At 52.7% G+C, this 25559-nt stretch overlaps 1 protein-coding gene across 1 annotated transcript; it reads left to right on the top strand.

The window, feature by feature from the left end:
- On the top strand, positions 1-24097 carry ASMTL (acetylserotonin O-methyltransferase like). Its single transcript, XM_063083803.1, has 13 exons — positions 1-187; positions 1398-1529; positions 2697-2744; positions 4693-4757; positions 5514-5575; positions 6931-7039; positions 8237-8669; positions 9727-9889; positions 12852-13036; positions 13943-14075; positions 14837-14980; positions 17402-17524; positions 23792-24097. Exons 1-13 carry the CDS (start codon positions 95-97, stop codon positions 24007-24009), a joined length of 1908 nt encoding a protein of 635 aa, XP_062939873.1. The 5' UTR covers positions 1-94; the 3' UTR covers positions 24010-24097.
- Positions 24098-25559: the final 1462 nt, after the last annotated feature.

The following is a 25559-nucleotide window of genomic DNA, read 5'->3' as shown; positions in this document are numbered from 1 at the left end:
TGCGGGCGCGTTGCTCTGGGGCGCGGTGCGCAGGCGCGGGGCTGGCACGCAGGTCCCAGGTCTCCTCCCACGGTGGGCGCGGGTCTCGGGGGCCATGGCGCTGTGCCCGGTGGTCGGGAAGCTGCTGCACAAGCGCGTGGTGCTGGCCAGCGCCTCCCCGCGCCGCCGGGAGATCCTCAGCAACGCGGTGAGAGGCCTGCTGCCGCGGCGGAGTCGGGGGCCACTACCCTGGGAGGGGGACATCCGAGGGGCGGGGGCGGATGTGGACGGGGACGGAGGGCCTAGTGACCAGAGGTCTGCGGGGTGGCGGTCAGGGCCTAGTGATCTAGTTCCCGGTAGGCTGGGGTCAGGGGTCAGGGTCTGAGGGGCTGCCCGGCCCAGGCCAGGTGCTTGAGGGTAGCAGTCCTGGAGCAGGGGGTGGGGGACAGTCCAGAGGGAGCGGACGCTGTTTCTCTGCGGTGAGCTGGGGCTGGGAATAAAAGGAGATACTGAGGGAGGGGCCCTGTATGCAGGTGGGGGGAGGGGAGGGCGAGGTGCCGGTGGGGCAGGAGAGTGGGAGGGGCAGGTGGGGGAGGGGAGGGGAGGGGAGGTGGGGGAGGGGCAGGTGCAGGTGGGAGGAAGGGAGGGGGAGGTACAGAGTGCAGGGGTGGGGTCCTGCTAGCAGGTGCAGTCACGGGGTGTGGGCGATGCTAAAGGGACACACAGCAGCGGGGATGCCAGCGGGGATGCCGTCTGATGGAGGGGCCTGTCTGGTGGGGGGAGGGCTGGGGGAAGGGTAGGTGCAGAACCACATGGGTGCTTGGTAGGGCTGTGGGGGGCGGGAAGACGAGGCTGGGAGCGCCCTTACAGGGTGAATTTACTCCCCTTCCTCCCATGGTTAAGGTCCACATTCCTGTCCCCTGCAGACCCCAGGGATGTCACTGTCTCTCGGCCAGGCCTCCCCCAGCATCTGTGTTATCTCTTCATAGGTACTGGTGGATCAAGCTAAAAGTGTTACTGTGTACCAGGGGATCGAGCTAAAGCAGACCTTGTCTTTTGTCCTGCAGCTATTAACTTCTGGCATTTTTGTTGAATTTCACGGGATTGGGATGTTTTTATTTGGTTGCCCTTACCTTCAGGGAGCTCTGGAAGCCCTCTGACCCCTTGAGCTTTGGGCACTGCTCCTATCAATAGTGCGTCACCAGCCTGCTTGGCTTCGTGTTGGCCAGCTTCTTCTTGCCAGTCCTGGGCTCCCTAACCATAAGTTGGCACTTAGTAAGAGCTCAGATGATGCATTAGATCACCTGAGAGAGAGACACAGAGTGCAGGAAAGACCACATTTTCTGTACATCTGTGGTACATTCTGTCCTTGGTTTCTTTTGATAAACCCTCGAGACCCCTTTTTCTTCTGGTTTCAGGGTGTCCGGTTTGAAGTGGTTCCTTCCAGGTTTAAAGAGAAGCTCAATAAAGCCTCCTTCTCTGCCCCCTATGCGTATGCCGTCGAGACCGCCAAGCAGAAGGCTCTGGATGTGGCCAGCAGGATGCACCAGGCAAGGGGGCTTATGTCCTTCTGCTTCCTTCCAAGTTCTTTTGCCATCAGGGGATTTTCAAGTTTTAAATATATACGTTATAAATAAATGCCATGTATGGTGTGCGATTAATGTAGCTTATTTATTACTGTCTGTTATCATGCAATATAGTATTGTAATTAATATCATAGAATAATTTGCAATACAGAATTAATGTAGCTTATTTATTACTGTGTTATAATGTAGTTTACTGTTGCAATTAGTAAACTAGTATCATTTACGTACGATATAGGACTACTGTGTAACATACTGTTAAAGTTAATATGATACTATTGTTTAGGGTAAAGAATTAATGTAGCTTATCTGTTACCATGTGTTCTAATGTAATATACTATTGCAATTAGTAGAGTAGCATCATTTTATGATACAGAATTAATGTTCCTTATCTATTACCATGTGTTGTACTATTGTAATTAATATAATAGCATCATTTATGACATAGAATTAATGTAGCCTATCTATGACCATGTGTTACAATGTAGTATACCATTGCAATTAGTGTAATAAATACATTATACTTAATACTGCAGTAAGAATTCTTATGAATAAATGAGTATCAGTTGGTTGGGTTTCCGCAATGGAAAGGTTGGTAATACTACTATTTAGGTGCAAACTAAGGTCACAGTTGTGTACAGATTTCACATGAGCCCCCAGGTGGAATGCTCAACTTGTATTGGTGTGATCGTCCTAAGTATGTCCTTAAATCACACCAAGTGAACCAAAAGCCTTTTGGCCTTAATTCAGGATAGCTCTAGGAGGATTTGGGACCCCAAACCAACCTTAACCGGAACCGTACCCTCCCCCGACCCCCACAAAGGAATGAAAAACCTTGGAACGGATAGGAACGGTTTGCAGCGGTGCCCTGCAGGGTGTGTCCCCCAACCCACATGTAAGCACACAGCCCCTTCAGATCCCAGCCCCAGCCATACTCCTGCCCTTGCAAGGTAGGCTGTCTTGGGGCATGTGCTTGTGGTCTTGTTTGGGGTACTGAGGGCATCCAGATTTTGCTTTCTGAAGTCAAACTGGCTTCGTCCCAGTGAGGCTGTTTCACTCCTGGAGTGACATGGAATTGTCTGTATAAGACACACAAAAACATCACTTCTAAATCTGAGTTTGGCTTTCTTGCAGAAAGACCTCCGGGCCCCTGATGTGGTCATCGGAGCGGACACTATCGTGGTGAGTCCCCTTTGGGTCACCTTTCTCTCTTCCAGTTGGGTTTGCTTATTCCCAGTGATTCAGCTTGTTTCAGATCCTAAGGAAGGCAGCAGGTTCTGTGGGGCCAGCAGCGTCTGTGCGGCACAGAGTGCCATTTGCCTGTGTGGTTAGAGGAGCACTACTTACCTGAAGCTGCCATAGCAAAGTACCAGCAATGGAAGGGCTTAACACCACAGAAATGTGTTCTCAGTGCTGGAGACCAGATTTCCAAAATCAGGGTTGGTTCCTTCTAGAGGTTCTGAGAGAGAACCTGTCCCACGTCTCTCTCCAGCTTCTGGGGGTTCCAGGTGTACCTCGGCTTGTAGATGCGTCTCCCCAGTCTCTGCATCCATCTTCACGTGGCCACCGTCTCTGTGCCTGTGTCCAAATTGCTCTCTTTTTATAAGGACACCAGTCATAATGGATTTAGGATCCACCTTAGTCCCATCTGACCTCATCTTAACTCAATTACATGTGCAAAGACCCTATTTTCAAATAAGGTTACATTTACAGGTGCCAGGCATTAGGACTGGACATATCTTTTGGGGGGCACAGTTCTACTCATGACTAGTTTTTGGACATTGGGAGGTCATTCAGAGGCATCCTCCCTGCATTTCTGCCACACCAGAGATAGCACTGCACCTGAGCCAAGCTGCTGACCTGAGGCTGAGCATACCTGGGCTGTTGGACTCCATTGGCAAGCGTCCCCGAGTCTCCAGGCAAGAGGCTGCAGATTTGAGCATTTCAAGTAGTTCAGGGTCAGAAAACACCAGATGGGGGGGTCCAGGGTCCGTCTTGCCTCATGTAGCAGAGGTCCATGGTACCTACATGCCTGCAGACAAGAACAAGATGCCATTTCTGCTTAATGGTTAAGGATGTTTCTACATGGAGTGAAAAACTGCACAGTGCAGGGTACTCCAAGGTTTAAGGTAGAATTACTTTCTCACTTAGCAGTTCTGCTTTTATGGGCTAAGTTGTTGGAGTCCTAACCCCCAGGACCTCAGAATCTGACTGTATTTGGAGATAAGGTTTTAAAGAGGTGATTGAATTAAAATAAGGTCATTACGGTGGGCCCTGATCCACTAGGACTGGTGTCCTTATAAGAAGAAGAGGTTAGGACACAGACACGCACAGAGGGATGACCATGTGAGGACACAAGGAGAAGACACTGTCTGCAAGACAAGGAGAGGCCTCAGGGGAATCCAGCCCTGCCATGCCTTGTCTCAGACTTCCAGCCTTCAGGACTGGGAGAGATAAATGTCTGTTGTTTAAGTCACCCAGTTGGGGATATTTTGTTATGGTAGCCTTAGCAGACTAATACATCTACTCTTAGGTGTATACCCCCAAAAATCAATAACACAGGTTCACACAAAAACTTGTACACAAGTATTTATAGCAGCACCATTCACAATAGCCAGAGGGTGCAAACACTCGTGTCCGTCGATTGTGAATAGATAAATAGAATGTGGTACATGCACGGAGGGAACATAATTATGCCATGCAAAGGAAGGAATTCAGACACCTGCTACAAAACGTGGATGGACCTCAAAAACTTGATGCTCAGTGGAAGAAGTTAGATGCAAGAGAACAAATATCGTGCAGTTCCATTTGTGTGCATGAAGTGTCCAGAATAGGAAATCCACAGAGACGGGAAGCAGACTAGTTGTCATCAGGGGCTGGGGAGGGGGGATGGACTGCTTAACGGGTATGGGGTCTCCTTTTGGGGTGCTGAGAATGTTCTGGAACTAGATACAGGTGGTGGTTGCTCAACCTTGTGAATTGCTAAATGCCCGTGAATTGTTCACTTTAAAATGCTGAATCTTATGTGAATTTCAATAAGAAATGAGTATATGAAAGTGGACAGTGGGGTTTTATGGATCTGGCTTAGGGAGTGTGAAATGACCCCCTGTGTGCCCCCTTTCTCTCGCAGACGGTGGGGGGCCTGATTCTGGAGAAGCCGGTGGACAAGCAGGACGCCTACCGCATGCTTTCCAGGTGGGCACCCAGTCAGCCAAGCTATCCTGGCCACAGCATTAGAAATGGCCTTGGGGCCGGAAAGGGGCTCAGGGCCTTGCAGGTCAGGGCCTGGTCTTTCTGGTCGGAGCTACATCCCCTTCCCCATCCCAGGAAGATGGGGTGGAGCCTGCTGGCTGTGAGCCTGGATCTCTGGCCGGTCCTCATCCTTCCTACACCCGTCTCCTGTATGATGCCAAGAGTGGCGGCTTCTCAAGTTCTGGGCACGGGACAGCCATCGAATCGGACTGGCTTCCCCAGGAGCATGGTGCATCTGAGCTTGTGCCCATGTGGCAGGAAGGCGGGCAGTGCCCCTCTGCATATGTCCTTGGCAGGGATTCTTGAGCACCAGCCCCAGAATGTCCCAGGCCCATTACTGACCTTCAGTGTATTGAGATGTCAGCTGTGCCCTGTTCCTTTGCCTAAGCCTGAAGCCTGGCATCTCAGACCCCTAGAAAGGCCAGCTGACAGCTGCCTGGGCCTGGGTCTTCCCGGCACAGCCGCTGCTGTTGGGGGGTGTGGTCCCTCCCGCACTGCAAGGGATGACTGTCCAGACTTGTGTGGACTGGCCCTGGTCTCTCTATGAAGGTTTCCTGGGAGACCCTGTGGCTGATGATGGGGAGGAGGCCAGGGTGGGACAGGGAGGGAGGGCAGGCTGTGTCCCGTTGGTTGCAGGAACTCGCTTAGCACATGGCTCCCGTGTGCGACGGAGGCATGACAGCCTCCTGTGTCTTGCAGCTTGAGCGGGAAAGAGCACAGTGTGTTCACGGGCGTCGCCATCGTCCACTGCTACAGCAGAGGTAAGCAGCCCAGCTCCAGATGCTCCACTGGGGGACTGTGGGAAGAGCCCTGGCGTTCTTGGTGTCCCGAGCTCAAGTGGAGAGTACATTGCCTGTCCCCAGCCGGATCCTTCTCTCACATCCTTTGGCGGAGAGTCAGCATCCTGTCTGCGGGTGTTGGGGGTGGGGAAGGTGCCGTATGTAAAATTTCCTCCAATGTGACCCTTCCAAATACTGTCTTTGGGATCTTTTGGTCTGGAGTTGGAGGAGGTTGCTGTCTGTAAGTTAGGCCACAACAAGCGAGTGTTTAAAATAAAGTACAAAAACCATGGGGAACAATTTTAAAAGCTGCTATAAAACAATTTTAAGTCAGGGGAAGGACCCTGGGACAGAGTCTGACCACCTGACCCTTCTTGACCCATTGCTGGGCATCCACGTGTCTGCTTCTCAGCAACTGGAACCTTCACCCTCTCGGTCGTCTTGGGCTTCACCCTGGGGCCCTCTGGGGGAGGAAGGATTTGCTGGGCAGTGAGAGTCCACAGACCCTTTACCTCTGCTTTTAAAGTCTCACCCCTTTGGCTCAGACCTTTCTAATGCTTAGCTGCTGAGTTAGTGTCTTGTGGCTGCTGCAACAAAAGACCATAAATGGGGATCTTAAAACAACAGGAATTGATCTTCTCCCAGTTCTGGAGGCAGGAGTCTGAGATCAGGTGTGGCAGGGCCGTGCTCTCTCCAGAGGCTCCAGGGGAAGGTCCTTCCTGGCTTTTCCAGCTCCTGGTGGCTCCAGGCATCCCTGGGCTTGTGGCCGCATCACTCCAGTCTCTGCCTCTGTTTTCACATGGCTTCTCCTCTGTGTCTGTGTCTCCTTTTCTGACTCTTGTATGGACATTTCTCATTGGATTTAGGGCTACCCCACTCCAGGAAGATCTCAAGATCCTTCACTTAATTACATCTGCAGAGATCCTATTTCCAAATAAGGTTTTATTTACAGATCCCAGGTGGACGTGGATTCTGGGGGAGACACTTCAACCCCCGACAGCTGGTGTGGGGGACTCTTCCTACACACGCCTTTGAGTAGTAGTTGTGCTGTGCCTGGGGCTTTTCCACCCACAGACAAAGGCCTTGTGTTGACCCCAAAAGTCCCGCTCCCAGAATTTTCACAGAAAACCTCTGGATCTCATTGTCTGGCTTTTTCTCCTCGTGCTGATTTTGTTTGCTTGTTTTTGTTCTTTCGTGTCTCTCCTTGTCCCTTGTCTAAGAGGGACCTCTTCCTCCCCGTGAACGATCCGTTTCTGAGCTGTACGCTAAGCTGGGCGCTTCCTCTTACGTGCAGCGGTCAGCCGTTCATACTCACCTCGGGGGATTTTTCCTTGCAGACGGTCAGCTGGACACCGACATCTCGGAATTCTACGAGGAAACGAAGGTGAAGTTTTCGGAGCTGACGGAGGAGCTCCTGTGGGAATACATACACAGCGGGGAGCCCATGTGAGTGTCCGAAGCCTGCGGGTGCGCCCTGGGCGTGCGCGCCCTGCGGATCACCTGCAGCCGTGAGAAGGGGAAATCCTGCCATCTGGGACATGGGTGGACCTGCAGGACATGATGTTAAGCGAAGTAAGCCAGGCACAGAGAGAGAAAGACCGCACGATCCACTCATATGTAGAACGTAACGCAGTTAACCTCACAGGAGCAGAGAGGCGGAGGTGGGGACCTGGGCCGGGGCTGTCAGACGTTGGTCAGAGGACACAAAGTTTCAGGTGAACAGGAGGAATATGTTTTTCAGATATCACACAGCACGGTGACTATAGTAAATATTATAGTACAGTAATGTAATAATGTAGTTAATAATGCAGTGCACATTTTGAAATTGGTAGGAGTCCATTTTAGTTCTTTTTTTTTTTTTTCTTTTGCATCTGGCCAATATGGGGATCCGAACCCGTGTCCTTGGTGTTATAAGGCTGTGCTCTAACCAGCTGAACTAACTGGCCAGCCCTAGGAGTCCATTCTAAATTTTCTCACTAGCAAAATGTGATGCGGTTATGTTAGATCGATTTAATCATTTCTGTGTGTGTGTGTGTGTGCGCGTGTGTGTATGAACCTGGAGGACATGATGTTAAGTGAAATAAGCCAGGCACAGAAAGAGAAATACCCCATGATCTCACTCATATGTGGAATCTGAAAACATCAAACTCATAGAAACAGAGTACAATGGTGGGTACCAGGGGCTAGGGACGGGGGATGGGGAGATGTTGGTCAGAGGATACAAAGTGGCGACTGTAGTTAATAATACTGCGTTGTGTGCTTGAAATTTGATCAGAGACCAGATATTAACTGTTGTCACCACACACACACACACACATACACACACACACACAAAAAGAGGATGTGAGGTGATGCATAGGTTAATTGGCTTGACTGAATTATTTTGCGATGTATACATAAATAAAACATCATGTCGTGCACCTTCAATGTATATATTAAGAAAAAAGAACTTTCATCGGGAGCTGAACTCCCCATTATGAAGGCCCCTGGGGTGGGTAAGGCCAGATTCCCCTGATCATGCCATCAGATTGGCCTGAAAGGAGACCCTAGCACTGGCTGTAGGTGTTTGACCTGGGCAAGTGTCTTTCGTGTTGTGATCTCCTCCCCCAACCACCTCATTGTGATCCCCTCAACCCCCGCCAGGGACAAGGCCGGTGGCTATGGCATCCAGGCCCTGGGTGGCATGTTGGTGGAGTACATCCACGGGGACTTCCTGAACGTCGTGGGCTTCCCTCTGAACCACTTCTGCAAGAAGCTGGCTGAGCTGTACTACCCGCCCAAACCTGAGGACGTGCAGCGGGTCAAACACGACTCCATCCCCACCGTTGACACCTTTGAAAACCCCAGCGACGTGGAAGGTGGTGGCTCAGAGCCCGCTCAGAGGAACCCGGGCAGCGGCGAGGGGGAGGGCCGGGGCCCATGTGCTCCAGGAGCCGGCGGCAGCCTGGTGGAGGCAGAAGGGGACCCACGGGCTCAGGGCACAAAGGAGGCAGCGACGTGTAACAGGACAGCGGAGACCCTGCCCCCATTCCCAGCGGACCTCCTAGAACTGATAGAAGGCTTCAAAGCATCAAAGGTACCTGTGTGAGTCTCCTAGTGACCACACACGGGGCGTTTAAAACCACAGGCATTCGTTCTCTCCCAGTTCTGGAGACAGAAGTCTGAGATCCAGGTGTGGCAGGGCCGTGCCCCTCTGGAGACCCCAGGGGAGGATCCTTCCTGCCTCTTCCAGCTCCTGGTGCTCCAGGCATCCCTGGGCTTGTGGCCGCATCACTCCAGTCTCTGACTCCGTCTTCATGTGGCTTCTCCTCTGTGTCTGTGTCTCCTCTTCTGTTTCTTATAAGGACACCTGTCATTGGAGTTAAGTCTACCCCACTCCAGGATGATCTCATCTCAAGATCCTTCACCTAATTACATTTCCAAATAAGATCCATTCACAGGTTAATCCACCTAACTGGGAGTTAGAACTTTAACACATTTTGGGGGGCACACATCAGCCCACAGCAGCATCCAGGGCTGATTTCCTGTCTTCACTGGGTGGCTTGGCACATGGGCGGTGGTATCTGGTGCAGGCATTGGCCCTGACTGCCTGTTCTGCACGCTGCTGGGTGGGCTGTGGAGGCCCTGGCTGGTTCCCTGCCAGGAAAGGGCTTGATGCATGCATGAAGGTGAGCAGGTCTCAGATGACCCCAGCATGGAGAATGTCCTGGGCACTCAGTGTGTCCCCAACAGGCCTTCTCCCAGCTGGGCAGCAAGGCCAGGATGCTGACATAGCTGCAACATCAGCGTATCCTGAAGCCACACTGTCTGGCAGCAGGTGCACCTGGGCCCCTGCCACCAGCTGCCCGGAGGGAGGCCAGGTCATGCTCTGTGTCCTCATCCCCACGTGACCGTGTGACCCCAGGGCAGCTGTCCTTGCCATAGGGTAACCTGGGCAGTCTTGGCACTCCTTAGAGTTAGCAGGTTTCTGTTTGATATTCATCGATCTGCAAGCCTTGTCCCAGCTGCATACTAAATCCACTATTGTGGGTAGAAGAAACTAGAAAATTTTGACTTCCCTCTTTTGGGTCTGTGGGAGTGAAACTTACCTGCTAAGTCCCCTAATGAGTCCCATTGCTTATGTTAATTCACAGGCCCTGTTCACCGCGTGCAAGCTGAAAGTGTTTGATTTACTGAGAGATGTAGCACCCCAGAAGGCCGTGGATATTGCCGGCCACGTGGATGCCTCCTTGTATAAAACCGAACAGTTGCTGGACTTCTGCACGGCCCTGGGGATACTGGAGAAGACAGAGCAAGGTGACGGAGCTTTCAAGGTTTTCTGCCCAGAATCTTTGCAGGCAGAAGAAAGTCACTGTAGGAAGGAGGCCTCTGAGCTGAGGGAGGACCAGGCCGTCTGTCCCACTACCCTTGGGGATGTTGCTTTTCCTGAAAGGGTGAGAAGCACAGGATGGATAGAGGAAGGGAACCAGGTGTCTGTGAGCAAGTGGTAGGAGACATTATGGGCTCTGGTGTCAAAGGACCTGTCAGTGAGCATTCCCCAGAGAATCAGAACCAGCAGTGAACACACCCATTCATGTACTTACTTATCGACTTAGATGAGGTGGGTGTGTGGGTGAATGGACAGGTACATAGATAGATGGTAAATGCATAGACACGTAGGTATAGATTGATGATAAAGACGATAGATAAGATATTGACATGATTGATAGATTGATAGATAGTAGACAGTCTCTTCTGCTAAGATAGGCTCTCTCCACCTCAGCTCTCTGGACATTTGGGGCTGGATGACTCTGCGGTGGGGCGTCCTGTGCACCAAAGGGTGTTGAGCAGTGTTCCTGGGCTCCACCCACCAGATGCCAGCAACACAAACAAAAATGTCCCCAGACATTGCCAAGTGTCCCCTAGGGGCAAAATCACCTGGTTGAGAACCACTTCCATAGAGAGATGATAAATAGATATTGATAGATGATGAGTAGATGGATGTATAGGTAACTGACAGGAGAGATGGTGGATGGATGGGTGGATGTATGGATGGATAGGTGGGTGGGTAGATGAATGGGTGGGTGGGTGGATGGATGGATGAATGGATGGGTGGGTGGATGGATGGATGGGTGGATGGATGGATGGATAGGTGGGTGGATGGATGGATAGGTGGGTGGATGGATGGATAGGTGGGTGGGTGGATGAATGGATGGATGGATGGGTGGGTGCAGGGATAGATGGTAGGGTAGATGGTAAATGGATGGGTGGATGGATGACTGGGTGGATGGTGGCTGAGCACATGGAAAGGTGGATGGGTAGGTGGATGAATGGATAGGTGGGTGGGTGGATGGATGGGTGGGTGGGTGGATGGATGGGTGGGTGGATGGATGGGTAGGTGGATGGGTGGGTGGTAGATGGACAGAGGAGTGGGTGGATGGATGGGTGGGTAGATGGATGGGTGGATGGATGATGGATAGGTGGACGGATGGATGGGCGGGTAGATAGATGGGTGGCTGGATGGGTGGGTGGATGGATGGGTGGATAGATGGTAAATGGATGGGTGGGTGGATGGGTGGATGGACAGACAGATGGTTAGGTTGATGGGTGAGTAGAGGGGTGGGTGGGTAGGCAGGTGGATGGGCAGTTGGAGGGGTGGAGGTGTGAGTTGTTGGGTGGGTGGATGGGTGGGTGGATGGATGGATAGGTGGGTGGGGTGGGTGGGTGGATGGATGGATGGATGGGTGGGTGGGTGGATGGATAGGTGGGTGGGTGGACGGATGGATGGGCGGGTAGGTAGATGGGTGGGTGGGTGGATGGATGGGTGGGTAGATGGTAAATGGATGGGTGGAGGGATGGGTGGATGGACAGACAGATGGTTAGGTTGATGGGTGAGTAGAGGGGTGGGTGGGTGGGTGGATGGACGGACGGCTGGGTTGATGGGTGAGTAGAGCGGTGGATGGGTGGGCAGGTGGATGGGCAGTTGGAGGGGTGGAGGTGTGGGTTGTTGGGTGGGTGGATGGGTCAGTGGGTGGATGAAAATATTGTGTATGTTTGCTGAATGGAACAGGACCCTTCAGCACGGTCCTACAGCAGAAGGTACATGGACGGATCCACAGGCAGCTGGGGAAGGGTAGAAGTCCCCAGGGCGGGAGAGGCAGCCTTGCTTCTGTGATAAGGAGGCAAGGGGTGTGCTGCAGGAGGCCCCAGAAGCTGCCCTTTGCACAAGAGATATATGAATATGTCCTTAGAACTTGGAGCATAGAAGACAAAATCTCTTCTGCTGCAGAGTATTTCCCTGTTCTTCTTTTAAAAATAATGAGTGCATGCATGTAGAGAAAGGCTGTATATGCAGACTTCTTCTCACTGGCATCTTGGAAGCTTGTGGTCACTCCTTTTGCTCCGTCTAGGTGAACCCTGGGTCTCCACCACCATACCCTCTACCTCCCAGCCCTGATTCTGTAGGCAGGTGGGGTGTGAAGTGGGAGGAGAGAAAAAGAAGGTCCCTGTATCGGTCAGGCTCTCCACAGGAACAGACCCCCTGGGATATAAACAAGATTTATTTTAAGGTCTTATGTGATTGTGGGGGCTCGCAAGTCTTAAATCCACAGGGCAGGACACTGAGGCGGGGGTGGCAGTGCCGTCTCAAGGCAGAATATCTTCTCCAGTAAGCCTCGGTCTTTGCTTCTCGGGTTTTCAGTGGATGGGATGAGGCCCAACCGCGTTACGGAGGTTAATCTCCTGGACTCAACGTCCAGTGACTGCAGATGCTAAGCACATCTGCAGAGTTGCTCCACGGCAGTATCTAGAAGAGGGTCTGATTGAATAACGGGACTGTAGCCTGGACAAGTGACCATCCCAGAGGAAAAGCCTCAGGGAATATCAGCCTCTGGGTGACAGTCACAGCAGCTGAAACCTTTGGCGTGGTCAGTGCTATTAACCTGTTGAGCTGCCTCTGAGCATAGTTTGCTACAGTCAGATAGATGGTGCTTGTGTTAAACATCTAGGTGATGCTAAGCCCTTGCTTCCCCCGTGTTCACTTTTTGGTTTTTTTTAAAAGATGACCAGTAAGGGGGTCTTAACCCTTGACTTGGTGTTGTCAGCACCGCGCTCTCCCAAGTGAGTGAACCGGCCATCCCTATACAGGATCCGAACCTGTGGCCTTGGTGTTATCAGCACCACACTCTCCCAAGTGAGCCACGGGCTGGCCCTACCCCATGTTCGGTTTTGCTTGGACATTCTTGTCGGTGAAATCACGCCACTGTCCCTGTATTTTCAGGTTACAGTAACACAGAGTTAGCGAATCTGTACCTGGTGTCGGACAGCGAAGACTCTCTCCACAGCTTCATTATGCGCAACAACGATCACACCTGGAATCTGTTTACACGCCTGGAGTTTGCCATCCGAGAGGGAACAAGCCAACCCCACCAGGCTCTTGGGAAGGAGGCAGAAGATTTGTTCCAGGTAGTAAAACTATGGAGATTTGTTTTGATCTGTGTTTTGCTAAAGGACAGCTTAAGAGACAAAGGGTATCACAGGGGGACAGAGAATGGGAGAGACAGGGAAAAAGAGACATGTGGACAGAGACAGAGGGCTGCAGCAGCCCTGGTAGGGCTGGTCGCTCTCCAGACTGCTGGCCCCTGTGACCTGGGTGACCCCACAGGAAGAGCTGGGGACACTTTGAGGAGCTGGTGGCTTCTGTACAGGGCGCACCTGCATGGGAACTGCTGAGGGAGCAGTGGGGAAACCGCACTTTCTTCCTGGTTTTCTTCCTGACTCTGTTAAAGGGCAGTCTGTAGTCTCCGTACTCCAGATCACTGTTGTTGGAGAAACTCACATACTTGGAGCTTAGTGTGTGTTGTAGACCACGTGGACTGCAGTGGAGACCCCATGGATATCAGAGTCCTGCTGTCCCTGGGCAGCCCACCTCCACCAGCCCAGCTCCCCTCTAGCGCAGTCCCCTCCGAGCCCCAGGCCAGCTCCAACTCCTCCCAGCTCTGATCCACCCCTCCCCAGCCCAGCTCCAGCTCTTCCCAACTCTAATCCACCCCTCCTCAGCCCAGCTCCAACTCCTCCCAGCTCTGCTGCAACCCCTTCCCAGCCCAGCTCCAACTCCTCCCAACTCTGATCCACCCCTCCCCAGCCCAGCTCCAACCCCTCCCAGCTCTGCTGCAACCCCTCCCCTCTCAAGCTCTGCTCCCACCCCTTCCCCAGCCCAGATCCAATCTCTCCCCTCCACAGCCATAGTCCAGCTTCCTCCGCTCCCCTGTTCCAAGGCCTCCTTCCACCTGGGGGAAGGTCGGGTGTCCCTGGCGAGGTGTGGAGGGACAAGGTTGCTGCAGCACCCGCTCATGCCAGGCTCTGTTCTAGGACTCCCACCCCCAGAGCAAGGAGATGCAGCTGCAGTTCATGCGGGCTATGCACGGCCTCACCAGGCTGACCGCGCACCAGGTGGCCACGGCTTTCAACTTGTCCTGGTTCACCTCTGCCTGCGACCTGGGAGGTGTGTAGACCCCACCAGGAGGTGGGTGCAAACAGCTCTGTGCAAGTCTTTTCTCTTATGAATCCGTGGGCACCCTGCCTGCTAAGACGACTTGCAAAGTTGGTTTTTCTGATTATAAACCACCTAAGACCTAAATAAGGCTGGGGTGAGTGCTGGGTCATAGGCACATATTCCCAAGTTCTAGGGGGTTTCTGGGGACCCTTATACAGGTTATGAGGCCTGTCCTGGTGGCTGCCAAGTGGAAGAGAGATTGTGGAGCCCCTGTGTTCCCTCTCACCAGGTCTGGTTGTGCTCCACTTAACCTCACCCTAGCCAGACCCTTACCCCTGCACAAGGATGAGGAACAGACACCTTCCCAGGGGTGTAGTGGGACTGGGGACCTGGGAGGACTGTCATGCTGCCAGCTCATGTTTTCCATCCTCTGCATGCCATTCATCCTGGTGGCCTAGAGTAGCTGCTGAGCTGCCAGCCATCGTGTATGCTTTCCCACAGCAGGAAAGAGAAGGGACACATACAGCCCCCCATGGCTGGGCTGTAAGGATTCCCCTGTGAGTCTGTGCCCACCCCCACCTATGTGCTTGGTTAGCACCAACTCACATGGTCTCCACTCTGGGACATCTGGCATCTCGTTCTGTTCTCCCTCAGTGCCATGCCCGAGAATGGCATTTGGGTTTTAGCTTGAGTTGAACTTTGGAGACTCACCATGGGTTCTGTGAGCACCAAGGGGGTCTGGCCACAGTGTCTGTGTTTGTTTCCCACAGGCTGCACAGGTGCCCTGGCCTGCAAGCTCGCCCAGGAGTACCCGCATCTGCAGGTGACCGTGCTCGATCTCCCAAATGTCATGGAGCACGCCTCCTGTTTCCAGCCCCGTGGACCAGAGGCTGCGCAAATCAGCTTCGTGTCAGGTGCATTTCTCTGTCTTTGCTTTGAGTTAACATTTTGCCAGGCTTATTTATCTCTTTCTATGTAGAAAATGTGTGTCTGTTTGTGTGGTGTGTGCTTGTGTATGTGTCTGTGTGAGAGCATGTGATTGTGTCTCCATGTGTCTGTGTGTGCCTGCGTTCTGTGTATTTCCATGTGTGTCTGCATGTTTCTGTGTGTGTGTGTATTTGTGTGTGCACGTATCAGTGTGTGTGCATGTCTGTGTGCGTGCATAGTGTTTGTGGCGTGTGCTTGTGTGTGTGAGAGCATGTGTATATGTGTATGTCTCCGTGTGTCTATGTGTCTCTGTATATTTCTGTGTGGATGTGTATGACTGTGTTTTTCTGCATGTCTGTGTGTATGCACATATGTGTCTGGTGTATGCTTGTGTGTGTGTGAGAGGCTGTGTATATGAGAGCATGTTTCCATGTATCTGTGTCTCTGTGTATTTCAGTGTGCGTATGTGACTCTGTATTTGTGTGTGTGTTTGTGGCATGTGCTTGTGTGTGTGTGTGAGAATGTGTATATGTCAACATGTCTCCATGTGTATGTCTGCATCTCCATATGTGTCTCTGTATATTTCCATGTATGTGACTGTGTTTCTGTTTGTGTGCGTGCATGTGTGTGTGGTGTGTGCTTGTATGTGTGTGAGAGCATGTGTATAGGTGAGTGTGTCTCCATGTGTCTGTGTGTCAGTGTCTCTGTGCGTACATATGTGTCTCTGTATTTCTGTGTGTGTATGTGTTTGTGACTGTATTTGTGTGTGTGTGTGTGTGTGTGTGTCTGTGTAGGTGCATATGTGTGTGGTGTGTGCTTGTGTGTGTATGATGTATCTAACTGTGTGTGTGTGTCTGGGTCTGCGTTCATATGTGGGTGCGTGTTTGGGTGGGGATGGGGAACGGCCAGGGTGGCATCCACAGGAATATAAAACCATCTGAGGCCATGGAAGGAAGTGACCCCGGAGCTGCAACAAGAAGTACTTGGGTTAGACTCAAGGAAGAACTTCCAGGTGGCAGCTGCGGACGCCATAGGGGATTGAAGGAAGCCGCTAATGTCAGCCTGTCTGACTGAGGCCTTGCCTGCGGGCAGATGCACTGGGGGGGTCTCCATGCTCTTTGCCCTGTGACTTCTTCATACTTTTTTTTTTTTTTTTTTAATGCACTTACCCTAAAGCTTCAGTTTTACTAATCTGATGAGAAGCTGTGCTGTTGACTTGTTGTATCTACAGAAACAGAAACATTGAAGTTTTATAGAAACACCAACCCTAAAAGACAGAGTGTTATTCTCCTTGCTGCTGTCAGGGAGCGCAGACTTCCCTCTGTAGACCTCGTCCTGTGTGTCCTCTCCTGCCCTGACTGTCCCTTCACTCTAGCTCACGTTCCCTTTGTCACTTTCTGCTTTGGGTTCATGTCTGTGGGCTCCATCCAATCCTGTGCTGAACAAAGCACAGATAGAAATAAATAAATATGACGGTTTCTGTGTCCACAGGGACAGACCAGCATGCGGTGGGTGCATCAGTTTCCTGGGACTGCCAAACTAACTACCACAAACCGGGAGACTTAAAAATGAGACAAATTTCTAACACAACAGAAATGTATCCTCTCCCAGCTCTGGAGGCAGGAGTCTGAGATCAGGTGTGGCAGGGCCGTGCTCCCTCCGGAGGCTCCAGGGGAGGATCCTTCCTGCCTCTTCCAGCTCCTGGTGGCTCCAGGCGTCCTGGGCTTGCGGCTGCATCACTCCAGTCTCTGCCTCTGTCTTCACGTGGCTTCTCCTCTGTGTGTCTCCTTTTCTGTCTCTTGTGTGGACACCTGTCTTTGGATTTAGGCCCACCCTGATCCAGGATGACCTCATCTTAATCTACGTCTTAATTACATCTTCAAATATTTTTTTCTAAATAAGCTCCCATTCCCAGGTGCTGGGGGTTAGCACCTGAAAGTGTCTTTTTGGGGGGACACCATTCACCCCACTACGGCCAGGCATCTCTTGATTTCAGCCATCCTAGAAGGTGGTGCAGATAAGCACCCTCCCCACTGCATCTCCCCCAGGCTTCCTGAATCCGGCGGTGGCCCAGCCGCCGCTTATAAAGAAAGAGCGAGAAGCCAGTGCACGTGACCTGGTGCTGGCCGGGACGCTGTCCCGAGGTGACTGCAGCGTCCAGGAAGCGGCACTGCTCCCGTTCAGGCTGGTCCCACCCACCCTGGCAAGACAAGTGCTGTCCAATGTGGCACCTTTGCCCGTGTTCCTCCTCTGCCTTCAGAGACACACGCAGGGAGACCCCTTCACACCTGGACGCCCCCTTCCTCCCTCCCAGAATTGAGGTTTCCGGGTGCTGACCCAAGTTCTGTCACACAGAAGAAACCCTCTTGTGTCCCTGATGGATTTATCATGTCTTGTTTTTCAACCAGGTGACTTCTTCCGAGACAGCCTCCCCAGAGCCGACCTGTACATTCTGTCCAGGATCCTCCACGACTTGCCGGATGACAGAGTCCACGACTTACTGAGCAGGGTCTCGGGGAGCAGCAAACCAGGTGAGAAGGCCTTGTGACGTTTCCTTTTCCAACAACATTGAGAGCTTTTGACGCAGACAAAGGTGAGGGTGAATTTTTATAAAGAGTGTAAATGGCCCCATACGGATGCCTGGCCGTCATGGGGGGAATGGTGTCCCCCAAGAGGATATGTCCAGGTGCTAATCCTCGGGGCCCAGGACTGGGAGCTCATTTGGAAATAGGGCCTCTGAAAATGTAAGGAAGACACGAATGGAAGCTGCTGGTGACAAGGCCCTGAGACTTCACCTCCCCAACACCTGGGGCTGTCTGGGGCATTCAGGCCGGGCCGTACACGAGTGGCAGGACCAGACCCACCCTCCTGGGCCGTGCTGCAGCCCGAGCAGGACCCGGGTCACACAGAGGAGAGGCCGGGCCCTCGTGGCTGTGAAAGAGGGTGGCCGCCCCAGGTGGAGACGAAGGTCACTGGAAGTGTCCTGGATGTCATGGTGGCGTTTTGAGGGCCCAGACCTTGACCTGTGGTCTCCAGGCTCCCCCGTACCTCTGCATCCTGGCAGAGGTGCTCTGTGATCTCTGGGCTAGTCCCTGGGCTGGTCCCCAGACCTGTCCACAGTTGTTCGTGGCTGACGTAGCCCATCTGGCCAAGGAGCCGAGAAAACCCAGCGGCCTGGCCCATCTCCAGAGTGCGGCGGGCGCTGGCAGCACACGCATGTTTTATTGTTTCCTTCCTGTGCGGTTCCAGCAAGTGGGACACGCTGCACCTTGGGGCTGGTTTTCAACAGCGTATCCTACTGCTGTCTTCCATGTCCTCAGGAAACTGTCATCTTTCTTTAGTCTCAGATTTTGAGCAAAAACTGAAGCGCAGGGGGTTTGTACAAATTGAGACCTGCAGGGACCGTCCCAGCATCCAGCGTCCCATCAGCAAGGACCTCCTCCCAGGGTAGCACAGCGTTCTCTGTGTCCATCTTACTCCCCGTGCAACGTCAGCCGGTTATTCCCACACACGAGCCACCGTCGCACTGGTGGACATTCCTGTGCTTAGTTTTCCTGAATGCTGCTTCCCTCCCCCACTCCTGGCCTCTTCCCATGACCTCTGGCCTCCGAGAACATAAATGGGACGCCCACTCCACGGTGCTACGTGGGACCCCACTCTGGTGCACAGGCCCGGCCAGTGGACCGCTCGGTGCCCATGTCCTTGAGGACAGCCGCTCTGTTCCTGGGCGCCCATGGCTGCTCTGAAGCTGTCTCTAGCTGCAGTGCAGGCATTTCTCCTGTCCCTTCCGTCCATCTCTGGCCTGTTCCCCAAGGAAGAGGGACCTCCCGTGTGCTAGAATGGACGTGCTTGGATGACAAAGAGCCTGTTGGTCTGTGCCATCTCCCCTCATGTGAAGGACACAGCAGGACTGGGAGTCACCCACTGGGACAAAGAGAGCACAGGAGACAGGAGCAGTCTGGAGTGGTGGGCAGATGGCAGGTCTGGAAAGAGGAATGGACACAGCATGGGCAGCAGGGAGGCCGAGGGACAGCCCCGGACTGCAGCCCCAAGGGAAAGCCACCCCCACAGCTGTGACAGCCTCCAGAGGCTCAGGGTCAGCAGGTGAGGGGTGAGGAGTTGGAGACAAAGGGATGGATTCCCCCCACCATGAGTTGAGGGACAGGGAGAGAGAGATTTGCTTTAAGAAACTGGCTCCCATGATCGTGGAGGTTGGCAAGTGTGCAGGCTGCAGAGCTGACCAGCAGGCTGCAGACCCAGCTGATTCTGCAGCTGGAGTTCAAAGCCCATCGGGGGAAGAACCCCTCTTCCTGCGGGGTTGGTCATGCGTATTTTACGCAGGCCTTCACCTGATCAGACGCGGCCCGCCCACATCATAGAGCATCTTCTGCTTTATTCAGAGGCCACTGATGGCAGTGTTGATCTCATCTGAATAGCACCTCCTCGGGAACACCCACAAGTGATGTCTGTTCACGTCTCTGGGCACTCTGGCCAGCCTGATGTACATGCAGAATTCATCCTCATACCAGCCCATCCTTACCCACTGATCCCTGGCCCCTCCCCGCAGTGACAGAGCTGGGAAGGGTCGGCTCCGGGGTCATCCGTGGTCGCTGGCTCAGGGCACACGGCATGGCATGGGGGAGAGCTGTGCAATGGACAGAGGGTTGGCTTGCCCTGCACCCATGGCCTCTGTGTGCCAGTGGCTCTGTCCCCCGGGGAAAAGCCCCCTCTGTCTTGCTGACCTGGAGAGGGGGGTTCCAAGGTGCAAGGGATGCCAGCTGCCACCGAGTCCCAGCTTCCTACAGTCCTGACATCCGGCAATCACTAGGCATGCGGAGAAGTCTCTCAGGAGAAGCCCGAGGCCAAAATTAAGCACGTGGAACGTGGGGGGGAAGGTGACAGTCTGGGAGAACAGTGACAGAGGCGTCCAGAGACAGCACAAGGTGGCGAGAGACACAAGGAAGAAGAACGGTCCTGGAATGAAATGAGGCTCAGGAAGTGAATGGACTGGAAGATACAGTCCAGGGAAGGAGGACATTGGATAGAAAGTGGGCATCCCGACACACGTCCCAAAGTCCGACCCACTGGTGCTGGCAAGCTGGAAACCGTCCCCACCAGTTGTGGGTGCAAAGCCAGCGTTTCAGAATTCTGGGATCCACAGATGAGTTTTCCTGTCGAGAGGGTGGAAACCAAGTCTTGCAGCAAGAACTGGCCCCAGAAACACAGGCAGTTCCCCGAAAGCAGTATGGGAGCGAGAAATCATCAGTCCCCTGCAGACTGAGGCGAGGCTGGTTTTCAGGGATTCCCAAATGACCGGCCACGTCCGTGGGCAGAGAAAAGTACCTTTGCAGATGTATGGACTCAAAAAATGTGCCTCCCACCCACCTCCCTTTCTTAAGAAGCTCCTGGTAGACATGCTCTTTCCAGAAACCAGAAAACTAGGGCTGCCTGGGGTAAGGGCGACCCTTGTGGGGTCAGCCCTGAGGCACTGCCCACATGGGTAGGAGGAGGGTCAAGGGGCCAGGGCCCGAAGGACGGGCAGATCGGTTATCTCATGCATCGGAAGGTTTGGAGAAAAGTACTGCAACGTGTGGACAAATCTTCAAAACTTGGTATTTTGACAGATACCAAATGAGAGCATTTGGAAGACTGATAATAGGTGCGTGGAAAACCAAGCCAATTTTTTAAATGGGCAAATTTTAGTTGCCGAGGACGACATAGTTGAGGTGTCCTTGTTGGTCTGTGTAGTGGGATGACCAGTGACCCCTCCCCCAACGAATCATGTCCAACTGGAACCTCAGAACGGGACCTTATTTGGAAATAGTCTTCTTTGCAGATGTAATTCATTAAGATGACATCCTGGACTATCTGGTTGGGCCCTAAATCCAATGACAGGTGTCCTCATGAGAGACAGAGGAGGAGACAGACCCAGAGGAGAAGCCACATGAAGACAGAGGCAGAGACTGGAGTGATGCGGCCACAAGCTCAGGGACACCTGGAGCCACCAGGAGCTGGAAGAGGCAGGAAGGATCCTCCCCTGGAGCCTCCAGAGGGAGCACGGCCCTGCCACACCTGGACCTCAGACTTCTGCCTCTGGAACTGGGAGAGGACACAGTCCTGTAGCTTTAGCCTCCCAGTGTGTGTTGATCTGTTACAGCAGCTCCAGGACACTCCTACAGACTGGGAAATGAAGGTTTTGTACGTGATCATAGGAGGGTCACTGTGGACATTGGGCATGCCCACCACCAGGATCTGGGCTCCCTGAGGGCAGGTTTCCGCCTGTTCCCTGCCTGCTGAGCCCCCAGCCCCTGAAGTGTAGCCTAGCACATGATCAATGTTAAGATATTCAAGAATGAAAGAGTCGCATAATCGTGATGTTGCCCTGGGGAGGTGGCATGGAGATGTGACAGAGCTAAATCCTCGCCCCCTTCATGTATTTTTTCACATTCTAAGATGTTGCCAAGCAGGTGGGGGGGGGGAGGGGAAGGGGGCGGGAAGTGGAGTTGGGGGGGCATGGTCCGGCCCATGGCTCGCCCTGGAGAGAGCGATTTCTAAATCGTATTCCTGCTGTGAAGGGTTGGGTGCAGTGCTCTGTTGGAGCTTGTTAAATTTTGTTAAATTTTCAGGAATTCTGCAAGCCCATTAACACCACCAGGTAGTTAGGTTGAAATCAGCCATGCCGGGAGTATTTACACCACAGAAATATGCACACACTAAATCAGGGCTTCCTGCCCTGCTCAGCTGCCTGTTAAAAGTGCTTACCAGCAGCTGAGGGGTGCAGCGGGCGGAGGTCACAGGTAAGAATTGAAAGTAGCTGCTTCCAAGAAGTTCTGCCCAGCACTGCGCTTCGTAACATAAGACTTTGGAGCTGGTCAGGTTAACCCTGCTTATGTATTACACTGAAAACCATAAAAATTGGGCCGGCCTGTGACTCGCTTGGGAGAGTGTGGTGCTGATAACACCGAGGCCACGAGTTCACATCCTATATAGGGTTGGTCGGTTAGCTCACTTGGGAGAGCGTGGTGCTGACAACACCAAGTCAAGGGTTAAGATCCCCTTACCGGTCATCTTTAAAAAAAAAAAAAAAGAAAAGAAAAACATAAACATTAATAGAGTATACACCATGATCCCAGTCTTGTTAGTTGCGTATACACTTAAATACTTAGGACAAAATGAGATGATGTGTAGAAATTTACCAGTGACTACCTCTGGCATGTAAAACTGTGACTTGTATCTCACCTGTGCTTTTTTGTTGGACTCCCCAGGTAATCCAAACAAAAGAAATACGCAGATAGAAACCACCTCCCACCCCACTCCCTTCCATCCCAAAGTTATCTTCTTGCAGTGACCGGTTTCTCCATCCTTGGCTCAGCCCGGCTGGCTAAACGTTTCAGGAGGTTGGGGAGGGACCCTGGGGACCCCACTATAACTCTCTCTCTGACTTTCTTCCCTGGAAGTGGTTCCTCAGCAGGTCCCCACGTTCCCATCTGATTATGGACGTCAGAGGTCCTGCAGTCCGGTCCCTTTTTCTCATTCTGCTGGTGAAGAAAGCCGGGCTCCGGGGCCACCTCTGGAGTCTGAGTTCACAGGGTCTGCCTCAAAGAAAACCCAGAGGCTGGCGAGGTTTTCCTCACCTCTGCTAAGTGCCTTAGAGCCAAACAAATGCTTTGGGAGGGGGGGTCTATATCTATATCTGGTTAGATGGATGGATAGGTAGATGAATAAATAGATAATATAGACAGATGAACAGGTAATAAAGATGGACGATAGATGAATGGACAGATAGATGGAGAATAGATGGGGAATAGAGATGGATGGACAGAGATGGATGGATACATAACAAGGACAGAGGGATGGTGGATAGATTGACAGACTGACACGCACACACATGCACACAGCACACTTTGCATCTCAGAGCTTTCCACATCCATCCTCTCCACCACCTTCCAAACTGCTCCTGGAACTGGACGGGGCTGGGGGCTGGTGCTAACCCTGATCCGAGCAGCTTCGGCCCACGTTGCTTATCAGATTCCCAGAGCTGAATGCGTGGTCCCGAGGGAATCGGGGAGGCGCTCTGGCTCTGCCCAAGGACTCAGAGCTCGGTGTGGTTGCCGCAGTAAGAATTCCTCACGTATTTCCAGAGCACGCTTAATTCCTTCTGAGGAACCTGGGCCTTGCACCTGCCGCGTGCAACAGGTATCCATCCCCCAGGCTCGGTTGGTCATGACACTTTTGTCCTCCCCTCTGTTTCTCTTTCTTTGCCTCTATCTCTTTCTCTTCCTCCTCTCTCTATATTTTCTCATTATCTATCTCCACCTGCCCCCCCATCTATGCATCCATCACCTACTGATCGTCTACCTACCTGTGTCTACTACCAACTTCTCCTTCCTTCCTTACCTACCCATTCTTTGTCTTCCACCCTCTCCCCACCCAGTCTTTTTATCACGTCTCTGTCTGTCTGTATCATTAATCCATCTGTCAACTGTCATCTGTCATCTACGTATCTGTCAATGGCCCATCAGCCTGATTTGTCTATCAACTATCATCTGTGTATCTAATCTTTCTGTTCTATCCATCCAAACACCTTACCTATCTGTATCTGTCAGTGTACCAACCATCTCTCTCTCTGTCTTTCTCTGCTTCTGTCTCTCCCCTCCCATCTCTCTCTGGTTTCCCCAGGCAGGTACCATCGTCAGCCTCCTGCTGTGTGACCTCCTCCTCTCCCTCTGAGCGCTTTCTGTCCCCGACACGGGTCCCCCCGCCTTGGCACCTCCTAGCTGTCTGCATTTCCTCCTCAGGAGGCAGCCTGCTGGTGGTGGAGGCCGTGCTGGACAACGAGCAAGCAGCCAGGGTCAGCCTGATGCAGTCGCTGAACACACTGGTGCAGATGCAGGGTAGGCAGAGGAGCCGCGGCGAGTACAGACGCCTGCTGCAGCAGCATGGCTTCTGCGACGTGCAGGTGGCACGCGTGGGGGACACCCTGGATGTGTTCTTGGGCACCAGAGCTGCCCCATGAGGCCCCGGCCTCTGTTTGTCTATAAGAAGGATGGAGGCGCACCTGTCCTCAGATGCTGATCTTTAGATTAAACGTTTATGTGAGAGTCGCACTGGAGTGCCCATTATAACAGGGTAAAGACTGAAATCAGGCTGCTCTTTGAGCTGGGGTGTGGGTGGCCGCAGGCACTGGCCACAGGGAGGATCAGAGCATCTGGCAGCCACATTTGGGAGGAGGAGCAAGAGTCCTAAGCATTGCGGTCCAGTGGCCTTGCTGGAGATAGCTTTGCAGAACAGCCCCGGGGATTGCTCTGGGGAGCGTGGTGAGGGGCCAAGTCCCAGGTGGCGCATAGGGGCTGCCATCCTCTGTGTCTGTAGCAGGTACAGTGTCTCCCTGATGCCTTCTCTTTAGTCTACCAGACGGCTTTTGAGTCTTCCTGAGTATTTTCTAATCTTTCATGCCTATTTTAAGTGTGTTTTGTCCATGCACCTTCCTAGCTATTATTTATGGCGAGACTTCTGCAGACCGGTGGGTGGGCAGTTCGTGGAGGAGTTTGTGTGTCTTATGAGAAGCAGGGTACATTAGTCTGTTTCTGATGCTTGGAACAAAAATACCTGGACCTGGGTGATTTATAAAGGAAATGAAATTTATTGCTTACAGTTTCGGAGTCTGGGAAGTCCAAAGTCCAGGGAACACATCTGGTGAGGGTCTTCTTTGGTGGTGGCTTGACAGCAATGCAGGGGTCCCACATGGCAGAAAATGGTGGAGCAGAGGGAGGCTCTTGTGTGCTCTCCTTTTAAAGCCCTCAGGACCATGCCCCCGACCACCATTATGAATCCATTCTCCACGCAGCTGGGGGACAGTGGGCCCATGTACCCCAGGAGCGGCCAACCCTGAGTTCCCACACTCATGGCTGTTCCTTTAACAAAGGACCCACCCAAACATGGGTTTCTTTCCCACACTGGAAAGAAACCACCAGACACAGTTTGTGGAAGCTGGATCAGTGGTCTGTGCAGTTTATCATACCACTTGCTCACTTCTGAGTCTGCCGAAACTTTTTATAGTAGAAAACTCAGAAAAGTTTTCTCTGAGAAGAGAAAGTATGACTTTTCGTGATTTTATATAATTTTCAGGATTTTCATGATTTATAAAGCAACGGGGATCATGAGGTTAGAATTCTGTGCAGAGCAGCCCATCCTGAGCCTGCCCTCCAGGTGGGAAGAGGACCTCGCCCCCACCCCACCCGTCTTTTGTTTACTCAGCAGGTCTCAGAGCACACACCGCACACCAGGACTTGTCCGTCTGGGTGCATCACTCCTCAAAAACTGCTCTCTGGACTGACATGGGGAGGGGAAAGGGGAACAAGGACCACAGGATACACCTGAGTAGACAGCTCTGGCTGTGGAGGACTTCCACCTGCAGCCATTACCCACCCACCCCACACCCCCCACACACAGCCCCCACACAGCATCCCCCACACACCCCACATGACCTTAAGGCAGCACCTTAACAGATTAGGAATTGCCTCACTGAGGTTACCTGTCCCTTTCATGCCCCCCTCCCCAAAATGC

Source organism: Cynocephalus volans, chromosome X, assembly GCF_027409185.1.
Source record: "Cynocephalus volans isolate mCynVol1 chromosome X, mCynVol1.pri, whole genome shotgun sequence".
Classification (NCBI taxonomy): Eukaryota; Metazoa; Chordata; class Mammalia; order Dermoptera; family Cynocephalidae; genus Cynocephalus; species Cynocephalus volans.
Note: the sequence above shows the minus strand (reverse complement) of the source record. Positions and strands in the feature narration are given on the sequence as shown.